The sequence below is a fragment of the Brienomyrus brachyistius genome, chromosome 20 (assembly GCF_023856365.1).
Source record: "Brienomyrus brachyistius isolate T26 chromosome 20, BBRACH_0.4, whole genome shotgun sequence".
Classification (NCBI taxonomy): Eukaryota; Metazoa; Chordata; class Actinopteri; order Osteoglossiformes; family Mormyridae; genus Brienomyrus; species Brienomyrus brachyistius.
Genome location: NC_064552.1, coordinates 15541643 through 15557689, shown reverse-complemented (window position 1 = coordinate 15557689; position 16047 = coordinate 15541643). Strand labels below are relative to the sequence as shown.

The 16047-nt window shown below is 38.9% G+C and overlaps 1 protein-coding gene across 3 annotated transcripts in view; it reads left to right on the top strand.

The window, feature by feature from the left end:
* Nucleotides 1-447: 447 nt before the first annotated feature.
* LOC125715398 (kinesin-like protein KIF16B) overlaps nt 448-16047 on the top strand; it is a 36419-nt gene continuing 20819 nt past the window's right edge. For all 3 annotated transcript variants that reach the window (XM_048986828.1, XM_048986829.1, XM_048986827.1), the window contains exons 1-8: nt 448-782; nt 7024-7093; nt 7365-7478; nt 10523-10639; nt 11702-11799; nt 12972-13081; nt 14325-14467; nt 14891-15059. In XM_048986828.1, the coding sequence (XP_048842785.1) occupies nt 736-782; nt 7024-7093; nt 7365-7478; nt 10523-10639; nt 11702-11799; nt 12972-13081; nt 14325-14467; nt 14891-15059 (868 nt within the window). In that variant the 5' untranslated portion in view covers nt 448-735. The remainder of the gene's footprint in view (nt 783-7023; nt 7094-7364; nt 7479-10522; nt 10640-11701; nt 11800-12971; nt 13082-14324; nt 14468-14890; nt 15060-16047) is intronic.

The following is a 16047-nucleotide window of genomic DNA, read 5'->3' as shown; positions in this document are numbered from 1 at the left end:
GTGGTTCTGTCATGTCAGCTTCTGAAATACCGTCGATGGACAGAAACCTCTTGCTCAGCTCCATATTGGTAGTGTTGCCGTAATCTTGCTAATATGATGTCCAGAATGGCAGATTTTGTTCAACAAATGAATGGACATAACGGGAAAGTAATGCCCTACTTAGAGAAAGTGTGCCCCTACCTCTAGCCCCCATAGGATTAAACTTGTGTGAAAACTGCAATATTAACAACAAAAAGGTCTGAATTTTGTTGAAATAAGCCTCATGATATAGCATTTTTTGTGGAATTGATACATTTTCTGAGCTACAGTTCAACTAAACTTACTGGATTTATAAGACATACAGTTTTATGTCAGGTCGCATGATTTTAATGGAAATGCGAGTAAGTGCGTTTCCTCTGCCTTCTCTATCACGTTTCTGCATCTTCATGAAACACTTTGTCTTTGCCAACCGCGTAACATGTCAAACCCAAAATGATTTGTCCTTCCGCAGGACCCGTGGCGTTTTCTCCCTTTATCGGGACGCGCATTTCGATTTTCCAATCTTGGTCAGTTTTCTTGAGTGCCAGCGTTATATAAAAGCGTGAAAAGGGGCATGATATCGGGCTGGCGTCCGGGATTGGGGTACAAAGGTGGTTTTCCATAGTTATTAGTTAAGTGAGAAGGGTAGGTCGGACTTTTTGGCTGCTTGTGGTGAAAGTTTGCCGGGTACCGATTGCAGGTGAGGGTAGATACACGATGGCATCTGTGCGTGTGGCCGTGCGGGTCAGACCGATGGACAGGCGGTAAGTAAAGCCAAAACACGAAATATTCTTGTTTGACACCTGGTAAAGTATTGATTTAACCACACGTTATTTTGTTTTATTATTATTATTATTATTATTATTATTATTTTTCTATACCTGTAGTTGAGTCCAACATTAATTATTGGGTCTGGGATCTCAGTATTGTAAACTTTAGTGTTTCTAGACTGAATATATTTACACGCATTGCGTTTATCATTTTCTGCAGTTGTATTTGTTTAAAGCTTGTGTAAAGTTGATTTAAAAATTGTAGTAATAGCAGCAGGGACCGATTCTGCGTTTATAAATGGTGCAAGACACGCAAATACGTCATTGGCAGGAATTTTGTCATTTTTATTACCAGTAAAGAGATCTATGTATGTCTGTATGTATATATGTAATGTGTAATTGATGTGTGTTCATGTGTTGAAAAATGGTAACTGTTGCAGGGTTGAGCGATGTCTAAAAAAATGTGATAGACCAATATTTTAATTAAATGACGGGACAAAGGAAATTAGACGCCCTCCATCGATCGGCTGGTCGGATTTAAAAGCGTAACTAGCGGTTCTTAAGCTTTTTACATGGCAAAGTGCCTACCACCTCAGAAAATATTTAGTAAGGCTCTCCGTATGCCAGTAGCAAAGGAAGTTGTCGGGTGGGGGTGTACCACAGTTTGAGAAACACTGATCTAAAGTAAAGATTGGTATAAGTCTACAGAGTTAATAAATGGCCATTGTGTAGCCTAAGCCTGCTCTCCCGACTATCTGTGCGATAAGTGGCCTGTCAGACCCTGACACCTGTGGCCTTTACTACGAAGCGGGGTTACTGGTTTATCGGGGTAACTTGTCGGATTTAAGGTAGTCTGGGCAAAATGTAAGTGAACGAATATGAAGTCCATTTAAACTGTGGAACCTTAAATCCGACAAGTTACCCCGATAAGCAGTAACCCCGTTTTGTAGTACAGGCCACTGGTTACTTGTTCTTTATTGTCGATTACCGATAATGTCGTGAAATTGCTCTACTACGCTACAGGTATGCAATTAATTTAGGGCTGGTGTTATGTACACGGGTGCTGTTTTTTTTATATATGAAGCAGTTGTGCAGTGGAGGAGGGGGGGGGTATTCTCACTCTACCGTACTGTTATTAACAACTGAGTAAATAAAATATGAATGTAAAAGTGTTTGGTGTAGTACCCAACTTCTGCTTTTTTGGCTCTTTGTTTTAAGCCCACAGTTTTACAAATTAAAGAGGATAACTCTTTGGGTCTGTATTAAATAAATGGAGAAAAGGAAACTCGTATGCTCTGTATATTGGAAAAACTGCGTATCGTGACCATTTGTTCTGGAACCTTCCTATTTACACATCAGGCATTCGCATGAAATACTTGGGTGCTGTGACTTGTAACAAATGTGCAAGATGAATCTTGCGTGATCTTATTGTAAAGTGCATTGGTGCATAATGCCCATACTGTAAAATAAAGTAAGCTGTGGGTTGGTTGTTTATATTTTAGTCTTGTACATTAGTCTTGTTGGTAGGTTGTTTTTTAATAATGTTATGATTATGGAGTTATTGTTTCAGTTGCACCATTTAATTTTATTTCGTTAAGAGTTTTTTGGTGATAATTTAAATATCGTGAAATGGCTCTTGTTTTGTGTAATTAATGTGCTACTTCGAAACCTGGTTCCTCCTGACCTATCAAGGTGTCCTTGAGCAAGACACTGAACCCCAAATTGCTCCCGATGTGCAGGTTGGTGTCGTAAAAAAATGCCATATCTAGAAAAATACTATGTCCTTCAAGTTTTCTAAGATAAATATCTGGTACTATGACTGTAAATATTGATTCTCAGGAATGTAGTTCAAGTGTAACATAGAATGATGGGTGCTTGATAGGCAAGTAACAATATATCGTGTGATGATAGTCACACACTGCAATTTATCAGAATCACCATAAAATATCTATTATTAGGCTGTCTAATTGTAGTTTTTCTAGCTGTAACTGCTTTGTTTACACAGAAGCAGGTGATAAATTGACCAATATTTTTGTTCCGTTCCAGACGGTCCACATTTTTGCTCTCTTCCTCCATATGCAAGTGCAAAGAACTAGAATGCTGGGAGTTGCAGCCAGAAGTCACACTAAGCGGAATTGATGCACAGAAAAAAAATTGATGTCGCGGACAGGAAACGGGAGCCCAAATGAACACAATTTGGACTTACAGTCCTCTTCGTTTGTACATCTAAAAGTTCCTAAGTAGAGGAGCGTCTGTAGTATTGAAATTACATTACAGTGGGTTATGTCTGTCACTCGGGGACCCTTGGAATTGCCCTAACTTTCCCATGCTTATGGTACCCCTGAACCCAAGCAAGTAATTTGAGGTATACTAGAAAGCGAAAATGTCAGGTGGAGCAACTATCCAAACAAATGAGCAGAGCAATGCAAAACGACTACAATTGATAGTTCAGGAATTTTGAAAATATGCCCAATTTTAATTTTCTGTTTGAAGTCTTTAAACTGAAAGCTGCAAAACACTGCAGTCTTTAATACGATTGCAGTGTTTTCGCTGGTAACATTTCTCTGTGAGAGCCTGCTATGCCACGATCTTTGCCGCTACATGAAAGAGAACATCTGTCCAGCCAATCAGTCATCTCATGCAATACTTTTGTGAATCATTTGATTTCCTGCCTCCATCCCCCTTGTACGTATTACTTATGAAGAGCCCTTATGAAGCTCTAATAGAATGAGTTTACGTGGGTATTTTCTGGGGAAAGGGAAGAACTTAGGGGGTTGGTAAATGGGACTGGCATTTAGTTTGGTGGGAGTGACACTGCATCTCTCTCCTCGGTCTCTTATACCTTGTTCTGAAATGCACACACACACACTGATACCATGCACACATCATTTTATCTTTGCGGTCTAGTGTGGGAATCGGAGCAAAATTTGAAAATTGCAAAATCTGCCAGTTAATCTATCCCCTGATGATCAATTGACATTGGCGGTATCTTTCTGACAGGGATCCAGTGTGAAAGTGAAACCATAACAGCAGATTACCATGTTCGAAAGTGGGGGAGGCTTCTCCCCCTTTATTCACTAAATTATCAGTTAGGAGTTCATGACACCCGCTACTTTACTGTTATGGAAGACTATGTGGGAATGAAATGATCTATCCTGTGTTTTTTTTTTTTCTTTTTACCTGATACTTGAATGGGTTTTATTTGTCACTGGGAGAGATTAATTTCCCGCAGGAAAGCTGCTAAGTTTAACTGAGTCACATACACAGTTAGGCTGTTATGTTGGTGAGTGAAGCACTGGAGACGAGCAAACTACTTGCGGATTGAATTTAATGACGGCTAAAGATGTAGCTATAATTGTTACTGAAACATAACTAGCCCACGCTACCAGTACAAAATTTTTGCAAACCACAGGTTTTTGCTCCTTTCCCATTTATTTCATAAAATGCAGATTTTTATTCTTGTTAACTAGTGGAAAATTGAGGTGAACAGCTAAAAAATGAAAATATACAGTGGATATGTGTTCATTCCCCTGTTAAAATACCAGGTTTTGTTTATGTGGGAAAAAAATAAGCCCTGTTGCTGTCACAGGTTCAACCACTAAAAGCACATCCTGATGATCCATAACCAAGTCTGTCAGGATGGCATGGGAATGAATATTGTAGGATGGAGATGGTCCATGAGGATGTAAAAAGTTCAGTCTCAACTCTCCAGTGCTTGGAATCGTTTCTTCAAAACATCCTAGCCACCAATTATCATATGCAGCCATAACCTTTGATGCTTGCAAAGTCGAGTGATTCCCTAAGTGTGCACTTGTACTGGACATTATGATGTAGTTTTAGAAAAAAATATATAAATTTTGAAATATAGGTTTATTATTGAATTCTTAATAATTTAATTGGTTATTATGTAGTAATAATTCATTTGGGGATGGCATATTTGTTCAATCTATAGAGCTAGACAATAGCTTTTAAAACAATGTAAGGACCACTTCTGTGCAACTCGCATTAAGGAAAGTATAGCCAATCAGTCATAGCCCCCCCCCCCCCCCCCCCCCCAAAAAAAAAGAAAAAGTTTGCTTAAATCTCCCTCGATATTGATCCAAGACATGCCCAATTTCAGTTTGAGTTACTCATGTGACCAAATCAGCATGCCAAGTTTAGTTAAAATTCGTGATGATGAGGTTCGAAAGTGTGATGATTTGACATGGAATGACACAATAAATAAATTAAACTTTTTCCACCTTTTAATATGACCTATATGAGCCAGTGGAAAATTATTGTAAAGTTTTGAAACTTTAAAAACATACTGCTGTGTGTGCTGTTATGTGACTCTGCCCTGTCCAGTCTGCAGCATGGAAGAAACATGGAGGAGAGCTCAAACACTGAACCCATTGAGCAACTAAAGCAGCTTGTACCAAAGAAAAATGTTGTATCCGTTGTTTGGACACATTGTGACTTTAGTGAAAATGACACTGAACAAAGAGGTCATATAAACACTCTGGGTTGGGGGAGAAACGTATTCAGCTACCAAAGGCAATACGACAAATTAGTTTCAACATTGGCAATATTTAAAATTGGAAACTGCTTATATGATCAGTTCAAGTTATGAACCGCGTATATGGATTAAAAAAAACTTGGGACAGAATCATTCCTATACAAATACTGTTTAATTTGCTTATAGTAATGAAGTAGTCCACTTAGTGTTAGAGTTTTTTATTTTTTTTATTTTTTTTTTTACATAATGTGGGAAAAAAAATTAAATTACAGTAACTTTATTTAACTTGCCTACTTTGCCTTGTGGTACCCCATCTGCTTCTGGCTAGCTATCTCAGGCTAATACTGCATGCACAGAAAACATGACGGGGGGGGGGGGGGGGGGGGGGGGGGAAACTCATTTTCTCTCAAGTACTAATATGGACTCATGAAAGTTAATGATAAATTGCCAGAAATGAGCCAACAAGATGCAGTAACAAAACTACGAAAAGCTGTTTTTATGTACAGTGCTGTATCGTATTATTATAGCATACTCGAATTATGCAAAGTTTGTCATTTAATTTTTACATTACTGTAATTCTTACTGTAAGTGTTTGAGTCAGCTGTGCTGTATTTTGAAAGAATCAACAAAATTCATTATCACTGTCTTTTATTACCTTGTATGCATGCAATAAATATACAAACGTCAATTAGATGGAAATCTGCCTGTGATATGAAGAAAAAGGGGGACAAAATATAACGATCATCCTCTTATAGTGATCAATTTCACATCACTATAAACGGTTTCCACCGTAGTTATTTTTGTTTGCAAGAAATGCAGACTATTCTTTTTAAGGGAACTTTCTTTTTATATTAAAACTAAAATGTGACCTTTTTCATAAGCTGTTTTCTTTTAAAGTGATTAGTACTAATTTTAGTTCAAAATATTCAATAAAAAACTATTGAACTATTTATTTTAAAATATCATAGATACAGTCTTTCATTAGAAAAAATATTCCAGCTTTAATAGTTGAGCATATTGACAGTACAAACTTTGTCGGGGGGGGGGGGGAGAAACTAAACAAAATCATTCATTAATCATAACGGAGGTAAAATGTTCAATTAATCGTGATATTAATTTGAGGTCATATCACCCAGTCTTATATTGTACCCGCGCCAAACCTATTGATTCATGGGAAACATTGCATTAAGATCACTGCAAAGTGTTTGCCTGCAAATTTACAAAGAGAGCTTTTAGAAAATGTTGGACAAGGTGTTGCATCATAAATAGATCTATTAACATTTTGAGGTTAACTCGTATATTGAGCATTTTCTACTGGTTGGGCATTTATCATGTCAGGTGGTACAACCCATGGAAAACCCTGAATATAATTTGCTAAAATACCTTTTGTTTCTAAAAATGCATGTTTTAACTTGATACCAAGGACAAAAGCTTTTTAAATGGAAGAAAAGGACAACATGGTACCCAAGTTAATACAGAGAAAATCTATGTGCTTATTCTAGGCATTTCAGTTAGGACTTCTAAAGATGTGTTATTTAGGGAAATACACAAAATCAGTGTTGTCGTCATAATAAATGTCAATTTTCAGTTTTAAAATCTCATTTAACATGATGGCCCTTCTTGTAATCCTGCATTGTTTGCATCCCATAATTGTAATACTTTACAACATGTTATTAGACCGAGTTGTACTAAATGAAATGTATTATTTTGTGATCAATGTTTGTTTGTGCCTCATTTCAGAGAGACAGATTTGTTGTCAAAGTGTATAGTTGTTATGGAAGGGAACAAGACATCTATAACAAATCTAAAGGTATGTGTTTGTCTGATGTTTGTATCACTTTGAACATTCCCTCCCATAAAGTATTAATCTTGACAGGCCTGCTAGTGAAGATACTGAAACTGACAAACTTCTAAACTTCTTTGAAAGCAAAATCTGTGATGCCAGTGTGTTTTTTTTTTATTTTTTTATTTTTTTTTTTTTTATTTTCTTAGATGCATCTTGAACATTATGCATCATTGAATTTAAATATGTAAAAATGTCCATCCATCCATCCATCCATATATTTTAACCATTTGTGCAGGTTCCCAAAGGTACTGCTGGGGATTCTTCGAGAGAGAGAACCAAAATGTTCACCTACGACTTCTCATATGATTCACTGGATTCCAAAAGTGCCAATTTTGTCTCTCAGGAAAAGGTTTGTTATCTTCATATTAGCCTTTAAGTTCATTGTGAAATGATCATTGACACTTTTATGGCGATTTATGCATGAAATGGCTTTTCTTATGTCGTGCTCCAGATACTTTAACTTTTTTTAAATGGCAGTAGTCTGTTTTATCCCAAATATGTGTCTGTTATTGAGTACCTGAGTATTTGTGCCTGTGTGCCTTGTAGCCATGAGCTGTAAATGTACATATTCTGATGATCTATACAGTATTGGTCATAAGTCACTAGGGCTGTATCTGACTCAGAATTTTGTCAATTGAATCGGTTTTGGCTGTTCACGGCGAATATTTAACTATTGTGTGTCTGTTTCCTATCTGGAAATTGGAGCCTCTATTGGCATGAATTCCAGTGATTTCCTCCGCACACAGTGGCTCCCACTACAGCTCTGTTCTTTCTTAATGACACCGGTGAACACATGTATGTCTGTCTAAATCAAGCTGTTATCTCTCTGTCTGTCTCCCACCCTCTATTTCTTTTCCTACTTTTACACTTGCGTTGCATGTGATCTCCCTAAGCACAGAGTTTGGTCGTAGCTTTGCAGAGGCCAACACACACGTACCACTTACTTTGAAACTGCATTTGTTATTTTGACATGTTATATTACTGCCATTTTAGGTCTGTTTCATTCTAAAATTGCTATGTACAGCACAATATACACATCATTAGGAATGAAACACACCCCTTCGTTTAAATAAAACAGAAGTGTTGTCCTACCTGATTCTATGACTGCAAATATCCTGCTGAGCTGGTGTTGAATTCAGAGTGTGAATAAAGGGTAGATATCAAAGATTTCAGTTCAGAGACTCTTATCTCTTCTAATGCTTGAAAATTATGTCCTAAATTTAAGGATTAATTCTTTTAGGCCATTTGGCGCTTCCAGTAAATCAATGAGTATATGCTTCAGGGTGCATTTTTTATTTTTTTTTGTAATTTACGTCTTGAACTGGCACTCAAAGATCCTGCTGAACTGAAGTTGAGTGCACCTGCTACCCCATAGGTGTAATGGTAGTGACAGCCTCGTCCATTGCACACAGGTCAGAGAGCCTAGGATGCAAGCACAACATTTCTGTAAGTGATCTGTGACTTGGTCGGAATGCTGCTTTGTTACTGACCCAACCTGCCCGCTCCCGCAGTATTTTCTAACCCAATCCCGTGAGTCGACTGACATGTCACTACTGCCCAGATAATGTGGATTTTTTTCCCCAGTGTCCTGCTAGAATATAAAAAATAGTTATGATTCATCTGATTCCTCTTTGATATGCCATCCCTTTTGTAAACTTCTATCTATTGTCATGTTATTGTGGAGGAAAAAAAGACTTGTTTGGCTTTAAGATTCAGTCAACTTCTGAATATTTGAACCATTGACTTTCAGGGGGAAGCCCTGTTATTAACCTTACAGTAAAAGTCCTCAAGGCAATGATTATAACAACCAAGGAAAGAGCTCAACATCTTAAAATTTTCTTACATTTTACACTTCAAAATGGCCGCCTTTTTGACAATAACGGCATTACAGACTCTTGGCATCTTTTCAACCAGCTTCCAGATGTAGCCACCAGGAATGCTTCTCCAATAGCCCTGAAGGAGTTTCCACAAGTTCTAGGCACAAGTTGTCTACCTTGCTCTTTCTTCTCGACCCAGATCATCCCAAACCAGCTCCATAGGATGTAGGTCGGGGATTGTGTGGCTTAAGTCATCTGTCACAACGCTCACTCTCTCTTAGAGATGCACAGATCACAATTTTCTTGGCCAATGCACATTTCCTTTTTGCTTGCAAGAGTGACTGGCCGATGCCAATTTTGCTGATTCCAATTTTCTTTCTAAGAACTATAATTGACAGTATATACAGACTAAAATTAGCTGTTCAATGCAAAATTTTATTTTCATAAGCCATTTTTAAAATTTTACAATTTCCCCCAAACTGCACTACGTTACAGTATCTTCTCGCTTAATCAAGTCTCAAAGTGCACTATGACTAGAAAGACGCCCAAATAACAATTAACTGAAAATTTATTGCTGTACGCCCAACTTTATATGATGCTTTACTTTAACAATTAAGAGTAGTTGGTACAGATGACAAACCAAATGTCAATTACTTGGATCATTTTTCAGTACGTGGGTTACATGACATTGACCTTTTTCTTAAAAATAAAAAGTCCATAGGTTACAAATCTCCAGATAAAACTATACTCTTCCAAATATGTGTGGGGTAATATTGTTAATACCAACATTGCATGTTAGGCACATACAATGCTTACATCTCAGGTAAGATATATTAAGATCGGGCTTTTTCATGCCTTTGGACATAGAGCATGGGGTTAAAGTTCTGCTAAAGTATAACCTTAACTAGCTTTTCAATTTTAATGATTATTCCCTTTCTAGAATATCTGGTATATGTTTAATAATCCGTCTAGTGTTTACCTGTGTTTCACCATGTTTTCTTGGTGGTTCCCCCGTGGTTTACTTTGGCTTTACATGTATTGCAAATTGCAGGCTTTGTGTCGTCTTCACTCACAGTGAAGAACTTTCATGCTAATGACACGTTAGCATGTGGCTGTGAGTGTGCTGGCAGCTGTGAGGCTATTGCCTACCCAGGCCGAGCACGCTGAAAACCGGCCGATTCCGGTCCCTGGCCGAACGATCGATGCATCTCTACTCTTTCCTTGTTCACATGATGATGATGATGATGATGATACTACAGTAATTACATAACCTTTGTGTACTTGCGGTTAGTATTTTGAAAAACAAATGATTTCCAGTAGGTGTGTCCAAACTTTTCACTGGTGCCGTGCATGAGCGGGAAGGAAGTTGGGGGATGAGAGTTAGTGTGAGCTCAGTGGGTCTCGCGACATCTTTATAATTGATAACTAATCTGGGTACTCCCCAGGCAGGTGAACAGTTATTTGCTGCTGGGGTGGTGGGCTTTAGTGGAGTAGTGTGTGGGTTAGCTTCACCTCTGCTCCCTACTCTTCTAATGCCATGGTCCATTTGTATCTTCATTATTTTCTCTCCTGTCAGGTCTTCATGGACTTGGGTTCTGATGTCTTGGTGGCTGCATTTCAAGGCTACAATGCCTGTGTCTTCGCTTATGGACAGACGGGCTCTGGAAAGTCCTTCACCATGATGGGAGACCCGGTAATAAAGTCTGCATGGAAATGTATGGATTTGTATCCAAGTAGAGCAGCACGTGAAATACTGTCTCCCAGTTTTATAGGCTTCCGTTCAGCATGCTCGCATCTTCCTGAGGCTGCTTAACAACCTCATCCTTTGATAATTGGTCATTTAGCAAGATCCTTTATCTATTATTTCCTTATCCAAAGTCGGTGTGACCAGATGCTAATAGTTAGGCAAATGTCGTACTAAAATGGAAACAGTTCTTGCAGTTGCAGAATCAATATAATTGTAATTTGGATAGGACTATTTTCTTTGTCAGTGGCTCTAGTCTCCTGGTGTTAGTGGAACTTGATGAATATGGGCTAATGTCTGCTGATAAAATTCTGTACCATTTCTACATACTTAAATGCATCTGTAGTTTTAAGTTGAGTTTTTAACAATAATGCAGCCTTTACAAGTTCAATGGACACTGGTGCTGATAAGAATACTGCTCTAGTTTTTAGCTGGTCAATAAATAAATAAAATAAATAATATATAAATCTCTACCACAGAACGCTATGAATAGTTTTTTTTTTTTTTTTTTTTCCTTAACTGGTCGACAAGGAGGAAATCAGTGTTGGCCAAATGATATATTTTTTCAGTTCATAACATAAAAGCTTAGGTTTGAGTTTATGATAATGCTGTAACATAGACTTCAGCTTCTGGAGTAGGTGGCTGTTGGGAACTGGCTAGTCCCTGAGGGATGTGGTGGAAGAGACTACATAATATACTCTAATTGCAAATTGACCTGAAGTGCCGTTATTCGCCGTACATCTTCTGACCTCTTGTCCTGGTCAGGGTCATATGAGTCATATCTGCATCCTCCACAAATCCCGATATTTTCTAGAGTAATCTGAAAAATGATTCACTTTGAGCTGTCACCTGTGGATGAAATCATTGCACTAACTGGTAAATATGTATATGCCCTCTTTCTAAGCATGCGTTTAAAATTGCATGTCATCTTCATTCTTGATACCATATCTAGTTTAGATGCAAAGATGTCAACTTTGGATCTAATGGTATCTGATAGCTGTCTTTTTGTAGGATGATCGAGGTCTTATTCCAAGAATCTGCGAGGGTTTGTTTGGCCGGATTGCGGGCATGACTTTATGGGACGAGGCGTCTTTCTGCATTGAGGTCAGGTGAGTACCTACTGTACACGTGTGTAAATTAGTAGGTGCAGTTCAGCATGTGCTAAAGTAGTAATCAGATGGATAAATGTGTTAGTCTGTCTCAACCAAGGTACCCTGTATATGTTTAATATATCTATTATGTTAGTTTTGTGTGCTGCATGCCCTAGTATAGTTTGCTACAGTGCTTATTACTCGTGTAGGAAATGGAAAGTAATTTTCATTTACGGTTATTTCACTCCTGCCTCTTGGGTTCACTTTTATTGAAATCAGTCCATTGTATGTAAAATTGTCAGATGGTAAAATTCGCAGCTTAATAGATAGATGTTATCGGGGAAAAGGACAATTGCAGTTTAAACTATGGTCCTGTGGGTCCCCATCGCTACCTGTTTAGATTGTGATTGAACTAGTTATTGGTTTCATGAAAGGCAAAATTATTTGCATAAAGTACAAAGCATGTAAGAGATGGTTTCCCAGCTTGGTAGGAAATAACAGGTAAATAGATCTTTGTTTTGTTTAAGTGAAGATCTGTACAGGGTGCTTATTAATAGCTGCAGATTTGACACAGTGTTTTTAAAACAGATGTTTCATCAAAGTGTCGCAATGTGTCAGACAGTTTGGCTCAGATTGCTGTATTTGCGTTGGGGTGGCACCACAGTTTATGGTGCGATCTTTAAATCAAGGATTGAAATCGGGGGCCTCTTATTCTCACTACGGTCTGTTTTAATATATGAAAAGTTAAATTTAACTTTAATCAGAGTGGGGGGCATCAGCTTATTCCTGGACTTAAAGTAGTACTATTTTCGTATCCATTGCATTCGCCAACGATACTACTGACTAAGCTACCAGTCTATGTGCCCAAACTTTGCTTTTGGTCCACTTGATTGATTATGGGTTTCTAAAGCACATCCCTTAAAATGTATTCTTTCTTTGTCCTGTGACATTTCACGACTGGTTTTTTTATTGTAACAATATTTATTGGAGCAGTCCATCACTGTGATTTACGCTGTCATTTTACGTTAAGACTCTCTGCTGTAAATAAGCTGGCTCAGAATGGGCAGTGCTTATCCTGGATTAATTGTGAGCTCTTTCCGCTAGCTTTACATGCGGCCCGGTGTTCACCTCTTGAGGTGATTTTTTTTTTTAAAAGGATATATCTCTTCTGAAATATCTGCCTTGTCCAGTTATCTGGAGATCTACAACGAGCGTGTTCGGGACCTCCTGAGGAGGAAGTCCACCAAAGCCTACAACCTGCGTGTGAGGGAACACCCGAAGGAGGGGCCATACGTGGAAGGTGAGGCTACTTTTGGGGTGACTCTTAATGTCTGTAGTGTGTCATGACAACGTAGCACTCGCCTTGTCTGAGGCGTTAGATTTCTGGTAAGTTAAGCCGGCTACTCATGAGATCCTTTTGGGCTACTAGTAGTGCAGGGTCGGCATGTTGGTGACCACTATCCTAAAGGGTCTCCTTTTTCTTGTCATGGTTCCTACTTCAGTATGAAGTTCTGATTGTGGTGTTTTCCAAGTCTTGATAAGTAAGGAAATAGTATGAAAATATTTCTCTGTTTCCAGACTATTGCAACAAAGTGGCCTGCTATGTATGCTAAATGAAATCAGTTAGCTACATTGATGAAATCACCAGTGGGAGCTGGTTGTCAGTTGCCGCTTTCACAGTGAAAATCCAGAACCTGGGCCCAGATTACAATTCCCTGGGTTGTCTCAACCAGGACTTTGGCTCCTGCCCACTTCTGTGTGTCGCCTTCACACCACACAACAAAAATTGAGACCTTTTTGCTAAATAAGTATGGGAGATGCAAAAATTTGCCAGTTAAACTTTGCTTATAATTTCATAACTTCACCACCACGCCAAAACAATGGCGGTTAAATAAGTTGTTTTGTTAGTTACTGGGGGGAATGACCCTCATCAAAGTGGAATATAGCCTTTAATATATGTATTTATGTATAATATATGTATTGGGACAAAATGTATATCAACCTCGCTCCCCGCATGAGGATCTGTCTCTCCTGCCCCTCCCCCACTGGCTGGGCCCAGGACAACTTCCCCGGTTGGCCCCCATAGACACCGGCCCTGGTTTCAATAGTACCTTTTGATTCCTAATTAAGTTGCTAAATTGCCCATAGGTGTTCATGTGTGAGTGAATGGTGTGTGAGTGTGCCCTGCGATGGGCTGGCCCCCCATCCTGGGTTGTTCCCTGCCTTGTGCCCATTGCTTCCGGGATAGGCTCTGGACCCCCCCGCGACCCAGTAGGATAAGTGGTTTGGAGGATGGATGGATGGATTCCTAATTAATTTACAATTACAATTTTCAAGGTTTTATCCTGCATCATTTTTAGTCGCAAATCATTTTCTTACCCAACATGCAACCGTCTCCTGTTATAGCCAAGATTGTCTTTTTAATTTTTGTTTGAAGTCAAGCATGATTGCTTTGTAAGTGGCGTTTGAGTTTTGCTCCATTAACCATTATATGAGGAATATGGTTGAGAGTCGATGCCATTTAGATTCCCACTCTGACCCAGAGCTGTCGAAGCACCTGGTGCAGAACTACTGTGACGTGGAGAAACTGATGGAGGTCGGAAATATGCACCGCACCACGGCCAGCACGGGCATGAATGACGTCAGCAGCCGCTCGCATGCTATCTTCACCATGAAATTCACCCAGGTGACCTTCCGCCGGCTCTCAGCTGTGCATCTCTCTATTTCTTTGGTTGCCTTCTTGTTGATCTAAGCTTCTTTCAAATGAAACTAGTCTAGGGTCTCCTTGGCTATACGTTACTTTGGGGAAATACTCAAGCAACGGATTCCCTTTTGCTTTGTACCTATTTTGTACTTTGAGCTTAAATGTAAAATGCTTGCATGTAATGAATGTTCTGTGCTTCAATGTTATTTACAACATTTTAGTCTTTTTCTGGAAAGACAATTTTCTGGTTAAAACGGTCTGTTCCTAACAAAGGTCCCATGTATTTCCTGATGGAGATGACCTGCAAGAACATAATGTTCTTATTGCTCAGATACGGCCAGTCTAAATGCTAAATAAAAAGGGAAAATGTTTTTTGAAATACTTGGTGTGGTTCTTTGCCTGCAGGCTAAGTTCGGTGCCGAGATGCCCTGTGAGACCGTAAGTAAGATCCACCTGGTGGACCTGGCAGGCAGTGAGAGGGCGGACACCACTGGGACCTCTGGAATGCGGCTCAAGGAGGGTTGCAGCATCAACAAGTCCTTGGTCACGCTGGGCAGTGTCATCTCTGCTCTCGGTACTCTACTTTTCCTTGTGCGGTAAAGGTTCTTGTATTGGGCAGATTTGGGAGATTTTAATTATCTGAATAGTTGAACACCACATATGAAAAATAGTAATTTGTAATACGTTTCTTGCACTTGTTAAAATTCTTTTATACACACGCACTAGTGAGTAAATTCAATGGGGTGATGTCGGATATTTGATACCACGTGAGACCGCAAAGATGACTGTGGTGGAACAAAGGGAAAGACGACTGAAGCGTGTCGCTCTGTAGACGTGTGCAGGAGCTGCCACATGCATCACAAAATGCTCTTAATTTTCTGTTACTTTTAGTTAATTTTGTGTTATGTTTAATAGAAGTGTCATTACTTAACTGCAGAAAAAAATATCAAATCTTTGTTGCATCAGTAGACACTTGCATAATACAGTGAGTGAAAAGTCCCCAGTAGAGACAAAATATCGGAAGTATACAAAAGTGGTAAATAGCAGAAATAAATAGTATTAAAATTTAAAACAAATACAATAAAACGAAATGAGCGATAATGCAGTAATTACTTCTAGATGCTGAGACAGTTGCATGACCAGTGCAGTATGGTAACACAGCCATGAATATAAGTATGAATGTGATGTAGATGTGGGTAAGTTCAGCGTTCTGATGGTCAGGTGGAAGAAACTGTCCTGAACCAGCAGGCACTGGGACAAAATACCATAGTGCCATGTGCCTGATGGAGGCCAGCGTTTCTGGTTTGGCTGGCTGGGATCTGCTTAAGTGTGCTATGTTATTTTTCGTACCGTCATTCTGTTCAGACATAGCGGAGTGTGTGGTATTTTGACGATGTTTTCAGAAGCAGCGTTGTTCTGGTATTTTGAAATGTTGTCTATGCAATTTACTGCAATTTACTGTCCCCCCCCTGGAAATATTGTTGCCAAGATTTCTGAATACAGCTGTATACCCAAAATAATGCTATACTATAGTACACTATACTATCGTGATTCCACCCAAG